This window comes from Amblyomma americanum, chromosome 10 (assembly GCF_052857255.1).
Source record: "Amblyomma americanum isolate KBUSLIRL-KWMA chromosome 10, ASM5285725v1, whole genome shotgun sequence".
NCBI lineage: Eukaryota > Metazoa > Arthropoda > Arachnida > Ixodida > Ixodidae > Amblyomma > Amblyomma americanum.
The window spans coordinates 51,964,350-51,979,478 of NC_135506.1; the positions used below are offsets into that span (position 1 = coordinate 51,964,350).

General features: G+C 49.2%; 1 protein-coding gene across 1 annotated transcript; it reads right to left on the reverse strand.

The window, feature by feature from the left end:
* Positions 1-505: 505 nt before the first annotated feature.
* Positions 506-12,293, reverse strand: LOC144106977 (endothelin-converting enzyme 1-like). Its single transcript, XM_077639948.1, has 4 exons — positions 11,597-12,293; positions 10,801-11,003; positions 5,813-6,180; positions 506-1,057 (listed from the first exon to the last, which is right to left on the reverse strand). Exons 1-4 carry the CDS (start codon positions 11,935-11,937, stop codon positions 758-760), a joined length of 1,212 nt encoding a protein of 403 aa, XP_077496074.1. The 5' UTR covers positions 11,938-12,293; the 3' UTR covers positions 506-757.
* Between the last annotated feature and the right edge of the window lie 2,836 nt (positions 12,294-15,129).

Genomic DNA, 15,129 nt, shown 5'->3' on the forward strand with positions numbered 1-15,129 from the left:
ACCTATCTATGCTACCAACAGTACAGCATCAAATCGCCATTAGTTGAGAGCGTACCCGAATGAGTGCGTTGATGCGTTTGCCCGCGAACTTCGCGTCCGGGCACCTGTGGATGGCCTCCCCAACCCGCAAACATACACTCAGACCAAAAACGAGCCCACTCCACACTATACCGCTTTCAGAGCATACATTGACGACAACTTCAAATGAACACATTTCTATCCAATCAGTTCGCTCACTTGTTCCACGCCGTCCACTTCCCTTCATACTGTACCATCTGTCACTAGATCTGGGCATGCACATATCTCATCCGTGTACCGCCCATTCACACACTCACTCCAGCCAACTGGGAGACAGCCCATCTGGCCACGCGAGTTGAACAGCCAGACGAATTGACCGCGGCAAGGCTGGAGGGGAGGCCGGAGGGCATTTCGACTGAGAAGCCTTCCCTGGAATGTTCTTATCTGTACTATTAAATAAAATTAAGTTTATCCTCTTCCTCCTCCACATATATGACTAGGTTAAAATTTATAGCATCCAAGGCATGCTTCCATAGAACAGTACGGCGACGATTACTATTAGACATATCGACGTAAAAAGCCTTTAATGGTAACAGTTACACTATTTAGTTCGTTCCACAAATTCCCTGCTAGGAACTAGTAACTAGGCTCGGGCATTTTAACAAACATTCGGTATACTCTGTTTTTCGAGTTCACTCAAATCTCCACAACTCGACAGTCAAAAAGCCACAGCAAGGAGTCACAAAAGTTCGCACCGGTGCGAAGGGTTCATTCGCGTTCCTGGAGCGCATTGGAACGCATCGGAAAACTCGGCGACGTGCTGAAACGCCTTGTCGCACTTGCCGTCGGCGACGCCCGGAGGTCCGCTGGGCCTCACGCAGCGCACGTAACACGCCGCGACGAAGAAGAGCTGCTCTGGGGTCAGGAATTCGAGGCCGCGGACACGCACGTCCGTCCCGGTGTTGCGCGCTCGGTACGCATACAGAGCAGTCTTCAGAGAGAGGGGCTCCAGGTAAGGCCCGTATGATTTCTGGTCCATCTGCGAGAGGGAACATTCAAGCCGGAGACTTTGATGAAGCTTTATTTCCACCATATAGGATTCACCCGGTGCATAGCACGTTTGAGTGTCGCTTGTTAAACTGCCTTAGATTTTCACCACAATGCTCATCCGACTTCCTGAAGAAGCCATATGAAAAACGCTTTCATACCAGAAGCAAGCAAATATGGGATGTTCCTGGAGCGAGAACGTTATACGGAAATCAGAGCCTTCGTTTCGTTTTACTAAGCACACTAAATTATCAGAGCATAAACAAACCACACATCTTTACCGCCCCTATTAAACACTAAGTTATATTTAATCAATGCGGCACATTCTCTGTTCTTTGTCTAGGTGTGTTTTTAAGTTTAGCCACGTTGCTACCATTAATACTGTCTTCATTCTAGTTTGTTTCATGAGCGAAAGTATTTCCCCTGTTTTTGCTGTTTACCATACTACATAATTTATCTATATGTATATTTGTCTTGAATGTGCACAGGGTCTGCTGCACTGCCTTCTCCGGGCCTCGAGCATCTCTCAAGCTACCTTCGTAGCTTTTCGCCCGAGGCTCATTTACTGTATGTGAAGAGAGCGCCCTAGAGGTGATCCTTCGCAAAATATATAAGCGCGCCCTCGACCTCCCAATAACGACGGCTCATCGATCTCCGGATGGCCAACACGTTTGCCTAGCTACGTGAGGCGCACTTAAACAACCAATGCTTGCGGTTGAACAAATCCTCAGCCGGCAAAAGCCTCCTAAACCGCCTGGACATTGCCTGCAACGTGCATGCAGAGTAAAGGACCAATGTTTCAGAGCACTGGCGCCACGCGCTGCATGTCCAACCTCTGACATGACAAAGGAGTCTCACGAGGGCCGTGGAACCGCGTGCGCGACGGACTTTAACGACCGCTATGGCTCTCGCTACGGAGTCTTCTACACGGATGCTGCTAGCCCACACCACGGGGGATGGTATACGACCGCAGTAATCCATAAAAACACGTACGTTCACGGGCTCACTTTCCGTGCCAAAAACAATATACATGCGGAGGAGGTCGCCATAGCACTCGCCGCTGCAGAACCAGATTCCCGGGTTATCATTACTGACTCCCGGGAAGCCTGTGGAAATCTACACGGATGCACATTTCAACGCGCCGCCAAAATTTTACACAGATTCGTGTACCGGGATCGCCCGGACACACGTGTCGTCATCTGGACCCCAGCACATGCGTGACTAGAGGAAAACGAGGCTGCAGACGCCTCAGCCCTTGCGCTCAACCACCGGGCATCATCTCGACAATCACCGCCTGAGGTATCAGAACCTAATCCGGCTATTACTTACAAAGAAATCCAATTTTATCAAACACAGCATAGCCGCTTCCATCTTCTTGCAAAAGGGCTATCTGAAAGCGAGGAGCGTTGCCTCCTTCGCTCATATACCAAGACGGTACTGTGCCCGGCAGTGCTGCAATATTTTAATTCGGCTTTTAAAGGGGCTGTAAAGGGGGTTCTGATAAAGTTGCAGCATTGAAGCACGCCACTTCACGAATAGCGTCCAGGAAGGATTTTTTAAAATCGCTTTGTAGAAGCTGTTATCTGTAGTTAAAATTTGAATTTCACCGTCTTCGCGCATTTCCCTCTCTTGTCACTTTTTGCACGCTGGAAGGTAGGCGCTCCTTCGCCGACCCCCTCTCTGGAAGCGGAGCTTCCTGTCCCACCGGAGCTCAGCGGCTTATTGGCCGCGGCCACGGTAGCTGCCTGACGTCTGAAAGAACCTAACCAATGGCCACCTCTAACCTTGTCTACGTATATGCGGGGGACGGAGGAGGATGCTAGCTTCAAAATGTCTCCGGGAAGGGCTCACCGACTTTGACGCGTGATTGTGGGTCGTCTGCTGCGTGTACAAGAGTATTATTTGGCTTTGGTTTTCATGGCAACACAGTGCAGTGATTAAGTGAGTTAATGTGCTCTCCTCGGAAGGCGTTTCAGAGCCCCTTAACGGAGAGTGCCCGCATTGTGTATGCGCGTTCTCGGACGTGTACCACATGGTACTGTAAGCATGCTCCTCTAACCCTGCTTACCTCCCTTTCCCCTCACCTACCCGAGAGAGCCGGAAGGCTGCCCGGCTCGGCTGCTCTACGTTACAGAGCCAAAGAGCCCTCGTCGCTAGGGCCCGAGCTAGCACGGAAGCCGCAGGGGTACCGGACGAGGGACCTCTCCTAGAATTTGTAAGGGGCTGGCCGCTAAGGCGAGTTCCAACTCACTTGTAAATATCCTTGAATAAATTTTTTCCACCACCACCACCACTAGCACCTGTATGTCTAGAAATAAACTTTCTTCTTCTCGGAATGTTACGGCCGACGTAACGGTGCAGATCACGTACGAGCGCACCTGACAACGTGTGACACACCTTCATTTTGACAAAGCTTTAACGTGACCATGAGAGGTCTCCCCCCCCCCCTTTTTGCACGCTATATCTCACAGAAAACACTCCCTTTGAGCTGACGATATCACACTCTGGACCAACTCTGGCTCAGACGGGAAGATCCAGAGCTCCCTCCAGAGATCCACTGACACCGTCCACACCTTCGTACAGGCGAACGGCCGCACATGGTCCCCAAAATCGGAAGTGCTTTTCATCCGTGACAGGAGAGTGCGCCGACCCACCCCCGAAGCACACGAGGTCATCACGCTCCACATCGACACACACCCCATACCTTCCGTCCAGACCATTCGGTCCTGGGCATGCTGGTACTACAGTTCACCCATTAATCGGCCTTATCCGCCCCATACCGTAGAGGATTGAAGGAGGACGACCTCTGCCGGCTAACACAGGCATTTCTCATCATCAGGATAGTATGCTCTTACCCTTACTATCATTACCGCGATAAGATGACGAGGCAGTAAAGAAACATTGTCCGCTCGGTGTACAAGGTGTCCCAAGGGTGACCGAATATGCCAGCACACAACACCTCCTCTAACTTTACAACACTCTTGCAGAACTTATAGAGACACATAGGACCGCCAAAATTCGTCACCTCTCCAGAAGCAAACGGGCATCTCATCATTGGCCGGCTAAACGTCAACTCAATTGGCGATCCCCATCCCACCGCCCACAACCCCACAGGCGTACAGAGCCGCCTCGCTGTCAAACTGCTGCCCAAGAACATGCTCCCTAGCCAACAGGAAACGCGCCGTCAGTACAAAGCCCGGACACTGGATGCTTTCTATCGTGCCGACGAACACGCAAGATGCGTGGACGCGGCGAGGCAAGATGCAACAGCCTGCGCAGTCTTTGCAACCACGCCGCAGTCTACCCTTATCTCCACCGCCACCGCAGCGGAAGAGACAGTGACAACGCTGGTTTTCGCGGACAGCTCTACTCGCGCAGCCTTCAGTGACTCGAAACGAGCAATTCTAAAATACTCGAAAGGCTACATCTGCCTTCTCGCCGCAAGACTCCTGCGCGGCTGCACTCCCGACCGCAAAAATGACCAAATCAGGGAACCGGCCCACGCGGGCAACTCTCGAAACAAGGGGCCGACCGAATTACCCCAGAAAACTTGAAGCGCAGACAGAGGCGAGACGGTTGACACGCGCTTGCTGTCGCAGATTCGTCGCAACAAAATGTGTGATAGCTCGTCAGTTTTTACAGTGAATAGCTGTTATAGAGGTTGAAAGGACGGAAGAATTTCTTCGTTCCTCGCAGCAACAGTAAAAAAAAAACGACATACCCGAAAGAGATTCCAACCTCCCCCAGCCCAAACACAGATGCTTTGTTTCTTCAGGCTGCGGCGGTAACCGCAACCTCACAGGGGCCATGCAATGACTGCGTCATGAGTGAAGCTCAAGTGATTCTGATGCATGACAATAGAGAAGGCATCATTGCAGAAACTGTAAACTGCATTAGACGCAACAGTATTGGAATGCTGACAATGCTGAGAAAAAGAATAGGGAAATATCACCCATCCAAAAACTTTCTCGAACCCTCCTTGCTAGCGAAGTTTTCATCACGACACACACCATGGCGACCATTTGTCATGATCAGTTTTGGCTCTAGCTTATTACATGCTGATTTTTAACCTCAGGGGCAGTTAACGACTCAGCATAAAATCAAGAGCAAGTAATGCAAGAAAGAAATTATCTGTGATATACCGCTGACAGGTGCTATAGATAGCTCACAGGAAACGGGACGCTGCGTTGACGATAGATAGCGCAAGCAGAGAAAAGCATGCCGCATTACATATTGCCAGGAAACCTCACCGTGCATTCTGCAAGCTGCAGTCATTGCTTTCATAGCTCACGAAAGCGACCATTTTTGCAAGATGTAACTATCAATTAAAATAGAGATGCTACGGAAGTTTACGTCAGATGTGTCCTACTTGGTGAATGTAATGGTGCCCCGTCACTGCCTTTACCAAGGAAGCAGTACAGTTCCTGAAGCGTGGTAGTGTGCCTCTTTCGCACTAGCATGAGTTTGTGAAAGACTCGTGAAAGGATGGCTCTAACCACATGGGACGCCGCCCGCTACATTTGTTGTTTCTTGCGTATGACTTGTGTTTTCGTTCATGTGACTCCAGCGGGACCCTATACAGACGGTTATGTTTAGGAAAACTGAACCAGCTGACAGGGCTTAGTGGTTCTCTTTGTTGAGTCCTTTTGCCCATAGCAAAGTGCAGAGCAATCATGCAAGGTGACTAACATTTACACAGAAAACTCTGGAAGTCTGCTAACTTTGACGGGCTTGGCTCTGGTCTTACCTTATTTGATGTGGCGTTCACCATGCAATGAAATTGGTTCTTGAAGGCGGCTGATGCCTCCGGAGACGTAATGTAGGCCGAGAAGAAGAGCTGGCTCAGCGCTTCCGCCATGCGACTGCCGATCCCGGCGTAGTTGAGCGCGTCAGTGGCTCCATGATCGAAGTACGGGAAGCTGAAGGCGTACGGCAGCAGGGACACGTCGGGCTCCTCCGTATCGGCGTGGAGTACGTACAGTCCCAGCACCTGGATGACCTTGGACAGACGCCGGGAAGACGGGTTCAGGAACGAAGCTCGAGCGGCGAGTTGCCAGTTTGCCACCAGCGACTCGCCCATGTCCACTAAGCCTTCCTGGTGGACGTCCGTGGCTTCTGCATTCCCGCACCGGAAGCGGTATAAATTCGAGCCACGTGCGCTCGTGAAATCTCTTGCTTGCACTGCATAGCGCCAACACCTACACAGTTATCTTTGTCGGAGTAACCGGGCTCAGTGTAGCCCTCTATGTACCATGTCGCAAAACATAATCCTGAAGCAGTGACGTCATGACCAATGAAAATTACATCTGCGAGGGTGGACGGTGGACGCTTTAGAAAAACATTCACATTCTAAAAGGTTATTCACCGCTATGTGAGTGCTTTTCGAAATCATATATTTTCACAACCTCAATAGGATCTTAACGAAAAACCTAGTACTCTTACATCCACGCCCCCGAAACCAAACAATCGTACCCCTATCATGAACGGTCTTTTTAACCATTATATATCCTTCAAAAGTCGTATTCAACACCCTAGAGCTTATGCCCCTCGTTACTCTCATTATTCTGCGTCGCGCAGTATCGATAAACAATGTTTCGCACGATATTTATCCTGTCTTGCTCGTTTTTAAAGCGAAAGCCTTGCTGGCCGCAGGTTTAGCAGTTTCGCGTGATTCCTGGAGAGCCATGCGGCAAATGCGCGAGGAGCAGTGACGACACAAGAAGCATTTCTCTCTCTCGCTCCCTAGTCACAACTGCGCATGCGCCACTAGTAGCACCGAGCCACAGGTGTTCCGCCTCTGCGCAGCGCTGCGCAGGGAAATGGCGCAGTGTCTGTCTCATATATCGTTGGACACCTAAACCGCGCCGTAAGGGAAGGGATAAGGGAGGGCGTGAAAGAAGAAAGGAAGAATGAGGTGCGGTAGTGGAGGGCTCCGGAATAATTTCGACCACCTGGGGATCTTTAACGTGCACTGACAGCCGCGGCTGCGTTTTTATGGAGGAAAAACGCTAAAGCCCCAACTCGATGGACGCATCCTACGCGTACCGGCTGAGCGCCTACGCGCACGGGCGTACGCTGGATCCTGTCTGCGCATGCGCAAAGCGAGACGCGCGCGCAGGCGCGCGCGTTGCTAGATATCTGTTTATGTCAGATATTTTCGGCCCTGGCGGTGCGCTGGCGCACGCGCCGGAAGTGGCTCGCTGGTTTGTGGCCAATGAGAGGGCACAGTTCCCGCTATATCCGGAATGAGCCTCCGTGGCGCGCCGACTGATTTTTTTGTCAACGAGCTGCGACAGCCCCCTACGCAAACATGTCGTACCTAATAAGCAATGAAAAATTAATCGCTGCTGTTGAGAGGCGCCGCTCGCTGTGGCTTGCCAGCCACAAACACCACAAAATTAATCTCGTTACGGCAGCGTCCTGGAAGGAGGTGGCGGCGGAAATAATGCCGGGAACACCATGTGAAGGTAAGCAGGCACATTGCTCATGACGAGCACTTCATGATTGTAACGTTCTTAAGATTCCTCATGTTTCAATCACGCAAAGAACGTTCACCACATTCAGAAGCGGTGGAAATCTCTCCGCGATAAGCACTGAAATACGTGCCAGTTTGAATGAAAAGCTACTATTAAAACTGCAGTTCAGTTTATATATTACATAACTTGCCTTGCTACTTTCAAAATCTAAAGATTTCAAGTGGCAGTCTAACTGTTTTGGCCAGTTCCAATCTATGAGGTCTAGCAACAACGTGCTAGTGCGCGCACGAGCGCGAGTCAGCGACAGGCTATGGAGCTGCACACCACTTGCGACGCCCGTCGCGACGCGGCGCTGGGCGCACAGGCGCTCTGCGCGTACGCGTAGGATGTGCCCATCGAGTTGGGGCTTAAGGCGCCCGTGTGCTGTGCGAAGTCAGTGCAACTTGCAACTTTCAATTTTCAACTAAATTGCAACTTTCCATTTTCAGTTTTCTCTTCCTTCTTTCCCTCCCTCCTTTATACCTTCCTTCACGGCGCGGTTCGGGTGTCCATCGAGATATGCGAAACGGTTACTGAGCTTTGCGCGCTCGCCGCGCAATCTGGAATGACGTCACATCGCACGGCTCGCTGCAGCCGCTGTTTGGTATGACGTCACACCGCGTTGCTCGTCGTTGCGCTCGCCTCCGCTCGCTTAGCCAGCGGCGTCGCATGCCTGTTAACATGTCGGAGGATTAAAAACGAGAGCTCGCGTGCGCCGCAACTACAGTTGTGTCGTCTTTAAGGCGAAAACAACATAGCTAGACAACCTACCCGGACTTACAACCAAGATTACCTAAGGCTAACCATGCTATTCCTTAGCTATCGCTGCGTATATCTTGGCATAGCCGAGCTAAGCCACTACCAATTTTCTCTCTCTAATCGCTCCCTAGTGACTACTGCGCATGCGGCACTAGTAGCACCGAGTCACAGGCGTTCCGACGCTGAGCAACGCCGGGCCTTTCCTCAAAATCCTACTTTCAAGTTTCAGTTTTCTCTTTCCTCTTTTTCTCCCTCTTTTATCCATTCCTTTACGGCGCGGTTCGGGTGTCCACAGAGATATGTCAGGCGGTTACTGTGCCATTTCCTTTCCTCAAAAACAAAAAAACAAGTGAGCCGACGGCGTTCATAGAGTTCATTGGCGTTGACAAATTTGCAATTACCGTTCATTTTCACGAATGGTAAGGCGCACAACCCATAAACGGCTCCGTGGGTCCGTGAAGACTTTATTCTCGCATTCGCTTTGTATATCTTGGACTAGCTGGGGCTAATCCACATTAATTTTTTCTTTCTCTTTATTTACTGTCTTTTCTTCCCTGTGAGAGCTTGAAAGCCCTCCCACTAAAATTGTGTCGCTGCCACAACAAAGAGGCAGATTGTCGCCTGGTACGTGACAGAAAGTTCTCACACACCTTCCACGCTCCACATTCAACCACGTTCTACGTCAGTCACGGTAATACAGTGCGTACTACGCCCGCCGCTATGGACGAGGGGTCGCAAAAAAACACTCATGGTTAGGGTGCACGCAGAACTTAAATACACCCAAAAGGAAAAGATCGGACTGCCGCCGACGTAGTTATGTTGGTAGATCTCCGGACGCGAAATTCGGAGGTCGTGGGCTCGGACTCCACCGGTGACATATGGTTGTTTTTCTTTTTCTTTCTACTCGGTTATCTTTGAGCGACATTATAGTTGCACAATGAAAATAACCGTTATCAGCACCACAATTAAAAAAAATATCTTGTGCGCCCTGGTTTCAGTGCCTGTTGACAAATTAAAATTTTGGAAAACAGAGGAATTCCAATTACATTCCACAGCATATCGTATTCAAGTACAGAGAGCGGACAAGGGAGCAGCATGTCACTAATTATGAATGTGGAGTTGTAGACGAGATCAATCGATTATGAGAAAAAAGCGCAAAACTGCCCTTCACGAAACATATGATGCATTCTTGCTCTATTTCAGGTCAGAGGGGAATACAACAGCCTAATGTATTTATTCTTAAACTACTTCAAAGGATTGACTTAAACTTCATACATCAAATTGACTTTTTTTAACGAGGTTGTAAACGTTTAGTTTACGCGATTGAACGTCATCTTTTATTCTAAACATCGCTTCGCTGTTCTACGATATGCATGATTCACACTTACATGGTTCTCATGGGACCTATTTTTTTTTTTTGTAAATACTGCAGCCCCTGCAAACGTTCACATTGTTGCGCTGGCACTTGACATCAGGTTGTTGATATAAACAAAGAATACATTGTTTCCACACGCATTTCTATGGTGCATACTGCACACCAGACCCTACCGAAAGCCTTGATGCATGACCTTGAAATTATATTTACTGATACCGGTTTGGAAGATATTTCATGCAGTTTGCAACCTTATGACAGGCAAGGAAGAGTTGAAGTTTTAGCGTCAATTCTGAGACACGTTATAAACGCCTTTTGATACCTAAATATGACTTAACTTGGCTATAGGTTTTTTACAAGAGAGAATATGAGGTCATGCATAGTTTCAAGCAATAAATACTGTAATCGGTTGTAGTCGCGTTGGTTAGTTTTAATGCCATCACCGCTTATGCGCCGAAAAGGCGACACGAAGACGGAAGATATGACAGGACTAGCGCAAACTAACAGAAGCTGAATTCAGAAGCTGACACCTCTAAATATAAGACATGAAGGCGCATGCGCGGCGGATACAGCCACATCACGCCTGGTAAACGTGATAACACCATCATACCCTACAAGACAGATTTTAAAAAGGGCGACTCGCTTCTGTGTAAAGCCGTGGGACGTATCACTCACGCAATTGTGTACATTCTTTTTCAGAAAGGATTTCATTACAAGTACGGCAGTACTCGATGACATTACAAGTATCAAGCCATCCAGCCAGACAACTCTGCCGCGTTGGTTAGGTTTGATTAAATAATTTTCAATGAATGTCATCATATGCTTAACGACAGTCAAGGAACTTTTGTTCAGCATATCTAAGTGAAATGCGGCGGCATATTTCTGTGCATTTATAGTGTCACCGGATTTCGGAACGAACAAATAAATAGCCATCCGGCTTTCAGAGAAAACCAGAACGTTGGGGTTTAAAGTTTGATTCATTTTCTGTGACATATACTTCAACTTGATTGCCTGTAAGGCACCTGAATGACTAGTGGAAACTGCTTTCGGAAAAGCCTTTTGTCCGGGTGCATGTCCGCACGTGCATACCTGACTTGTCGTCGGAGTCCACTTCTCCCGGTTTCTCGAAGTACAGCAGCGCCACAGATGTGGAGTTCCAGTTGTGGACCACTGTCACGTTCTCATCATAAAACTTCCAGCGAAGAAGCCGGCTATGCAGAGACTCGCGAACGTCCAAGATCAGTGCCCTTGCTTGTGGCCTAATACCCGCTGGAAGTGCGGCGTCGCTTAACCTGAAAATGTGTGTTGTGTGTTAATTTCATCTCATGGTGTAATGTTAAAATGAACCTGAACGTCTCTGAGGTTCAGGAGCAGACCGCTGTTTAGGTTTCATTTCATAAGTCGTCATGACCACACTGCTTTGGCGCAAAGCGGACCTGTACACACGCCTGAGGACACAACGGAAGTTGATTCTTGACCGTTCGCCGTGACACATAGCGCAGATAAAAGCGGAGAGAGGGAAATGGGAAGGGACAAGCTGCTGTTATTTTTATTTTACTTTCATTTTCTTTTATTTGAGATAGTTTCATACAAATTGGCGTTGCAGGCATAGCAAAAGGAACGGAAAGTGCCTGACCGGACTATGCCACCCAGATAGCGCGGCAGCAAATTTTTTCTTTTTTATTCCAGATGGCTACACATCATATGCCGACCGAAATATCAGCAAAAAAGTAAACAATTTTACAGTTTCATCAGTACAACAGTAATCTTCCTGTGGAAGACGAGGACAAAACTAATAGACACAAGCAGATAACTATTGCTGCTGTCAGGAACCAAACTATCAGAGCTGAACTATCAGAAAAAAACTATCAGGAACCAAACCCACCTGTGAAGCAGGGCGTCGCCGGTCACGACGAAGGTTTTGCTGAAGCAGAACGCCCGGTGCATGATCTCCACCATCTGCTCGGTGCCGTAGAAGTTGATTAGCAGCTCCTGGTTAGCAAACCACGCCGCCACCTGAACCGTACACCAAGACAGCAGAAGGTGCATCTTTTCCTCCCCGTATTTCTTCCACATATTGAAGAAGGCGTGAAGAAAAGGAATGGAATCGCTGACGAACACGACACGTTCATTGTCGCGCAGTGCCACACCATAGTCTCGCAAAGCTAGTTTCCACCGCTCCAACGTGAGGTTTGGGACGAAATTGTAGAAAAGCCCGTCTTTCATAATGAACGTCGGGTGTACGGTAGCTCTATTCCAAAGGACGTCCCATATCTTTAGTTCAATATTTCGTGTTTCTTCAAATGTCACCGAGTCGCCGTGAACTGCAGCGCTGCTAGCGGCCTTGAGGCTTGTTTTCAGTACCTCGAAATAATGTTGCCTGCTTCCAGGGGACCGGAGTTGCTCCTTTGCCCTCCGGCCCAGTATGTAGAACTCTTGCGGTAGTCTCAGCAGCACGTATCTTTTTGGCCCAGTAGCTTCTACCTCGAAAGCAAGGATGCCTGCCCAACGAAGTTGGATCGACACGTGCAGCAGGGTGCGTAGAAGATCGGGACGCTGCGCCTTGTGGGGCCACACGACATTCGCTGCTTCCAGAGCCAGTGCGACGTTTAGTAGTTCGTTGCAGCGGCCTTTCCCAACGCATTCGCAACTGAGGTAGAAAGCTGCGGCGCGTTCCATCTCATTTTGCCCACTTTTGGGTACGTTCATATCTCGAACGATATGGTACATTCGAGTGAGGGCGGACAGCAGGGCAACGTCATTGACGCTTGCCTCGTAGCGACTATTCCAACCATCGCACACGTAATGAGTGAAGCTATCGCAAGGCTTCACTGATGAGTTGATGGTCTCTTGGAGCCGCTTCGAGTAGGCGGCGCATGCCAGCGTGTCGCAGGTCTCGTAGTGACGTTCACGGGAGGGGGCTCGAAGTGCCAGAAGCACCGCCACGATGACGGCTAGTAATACGCACGATGTCCCGGCGCAACATTTGATGCAAGTGCTCCTCTTGGGGATATCAGGGCTCTGGAAGGGCGCGCCATAGCAGGAAGAACTAGGTTTCCGCTATCTCGTTCTCAAGCATTTTGTGTGGGCGATATGTGAGAGTGCACATGAAACAATATACCTAATCAATTATTTGCTACACTCCTGCTCCATTCTCAATGTCTACCTGACCAGCAAAAGGTATCAGCCCAAACGAGATGTGCCTTTGCCTAAAGTTGTGGGGAGAGCGGAACATTTTTATAGAACACATATGAAAAAGGGGCGGAGAGGAACAAAAAAATCAAATTCAGGCGAATTTAGTTTTAAGAGTCCCGAATTTGTTACTTCATCCTTATTTGAGACTTTAAGAAACCTGAGTCATATCGAATACTTTATAATTCTCCAGGCGACTGACAACAAGGGGAAGGTGGTACAAAACAGGACATGAATATGCAAACCGTCTGCGTATTTTGATCCCTGCACCATCTCGTCTGCGTATTTTGATCCCTGCACCATCTCAGCATGTCGTTCACCACATATGAACGACACTGCTTACTAGAAACGCAGCCAAATTTAATTGAACGCTAAAACTCAAAAGTTCGCAATTTGCGCCACTCTACAGGGTAAAGGACTCAAAGTGCGCAGGACCGACAGAGTCAAATCACCGTGTTGCTCATCCTTGCAATGAAGGCTAAGAAAGTTATGTTTGCAGCTAGGCAATCGTTTAGTCTATTTGAGTGATGGACTGTGCACTAAAAGCCGATCCGGCGCTGTTTCTTTTCATGCCCCCACTGTCTACGCACTTCTAGCGCCGAGGTTTGCATGCAGTATGGGTACGCAATGTTTTTTAGTTTCGTGCATTCAACGCATATATTTCCTCTTAATGCGAAAGCATTAATCTGGAGGTTCAGAGGCGAGCAAAATCGTATATTTTATGTGCACCTAGGGAGCATACAGAAAGAGGAAGAAAAAGAAATCACGTCATTATCCACGACTGAGAGTCGAACCCGGGCGGTGCGAACCGATGAGCTTCAAATACCAGTAGGCTATCACCGCTGCCAAACGCTTGTGGCACATGCAGGCTGTCCACACGAAGCCTGACAGGTGGCAGTTAAATTAACGACTGGCCTATGAATGTTAGGTACAGGAAGACCAACTCTGCATATACGGCCATTAACCCATTAGCCGTCGCATCATACCCTCAATCCGGGACAGCGCGCAGATCAGAAAGGTTGCAGCGGCGGCTATGTAGAGCCATGCAGAGGTAGAATTGCCAGCTGCGTGACACCTGGCTACATCTCGCGGCAGCGCGCAATGACAGCGTTCACAAAGTGAGCGGGAGGGCTTGCGCCGTAAGCAGTATTACGTGTCTCTGCCGACTTTGCTTTCCTGTGTGCAATGTGCGTTTAATCACGTAACGCCATTTTTGTCGAAAGTTTTCTCAGTAGTTGCAAATCTGAGTTATATCCTCCACAAAAATATTAAAACATGCCACAATACAGGAAAGCAAGACTGCAGGACAAGAGCAGCCGATTTTGAAAATACGCAGCTTCAGCTCACATTCTGCTGGCAGCATGCGGCAAGGGCGGGAAACAACAAAATAAGAAAAGTAGAAGCAAAGTTGGGGCCTACGCACTGCCATTCAAAATGATAATAGGTCATGTTATAATAGGCTCATTATAACATCATGGTGCCCCGCAACTCTCCTTGATCAAATGATAAGGTGCAAAGTTTTACTGCAAAATTTTGTGAGCTCATGAACATCATTGCCCTTTAACTTATGAAAATATAAAACCTCTCCCGTTTGAAATTGAACAGCCTCTCAACATTGCGCCGTGTTAGGCTCAATGGGATTCGTGGAGCAAGAAGCACAGCCCTATAGACACGTCATCACTGATGATAACTCATAAAAGCCTATGCTTCATTTTGCGGTGGGCGTTGCTTACCATGATTCGAAAAGCCGAAGGCTTCTTCCCATCTTCAGTTCGCTCCACGGTGGGCTGCGCCTGCGCGCTCTGGGACCTCGCGTTAGGCTGCTCTGCAGGGCAGCTTGGCTTGGTCGTCTCCTCAGCCTCGACGCCGGGTTTGACTCGAGTCGCTTTGCGTATGGTGCGCGTCGTGTGACGCGGTTCTGTGTCAGCGCTCTGGACTTGCTCAGCTGGAACGGTGGTGAGGTCTGGAGGAGCGCCGCTTGGTGCAGCAGCTAAGTCGTCGCTTGCTGTTGGAAGCAGCGCTTGGCCCTCGCTCGAAGGTGGCATATTGGTACCGTCTGTCTCGGTGAGGCCTTGAGGTTGCAGTCGGCTCGCGGTGACGTCGCCGCACTTAGCAGTCGGGAGGTAGGACAACGTTGGCTGCTGATTGGATCCGGTGGTACCAGGGACATCTGCTGCTTTAATTGTCGGTGCGTCGACGAGGGCTTCATGCGTGCCTGCCTGGCCA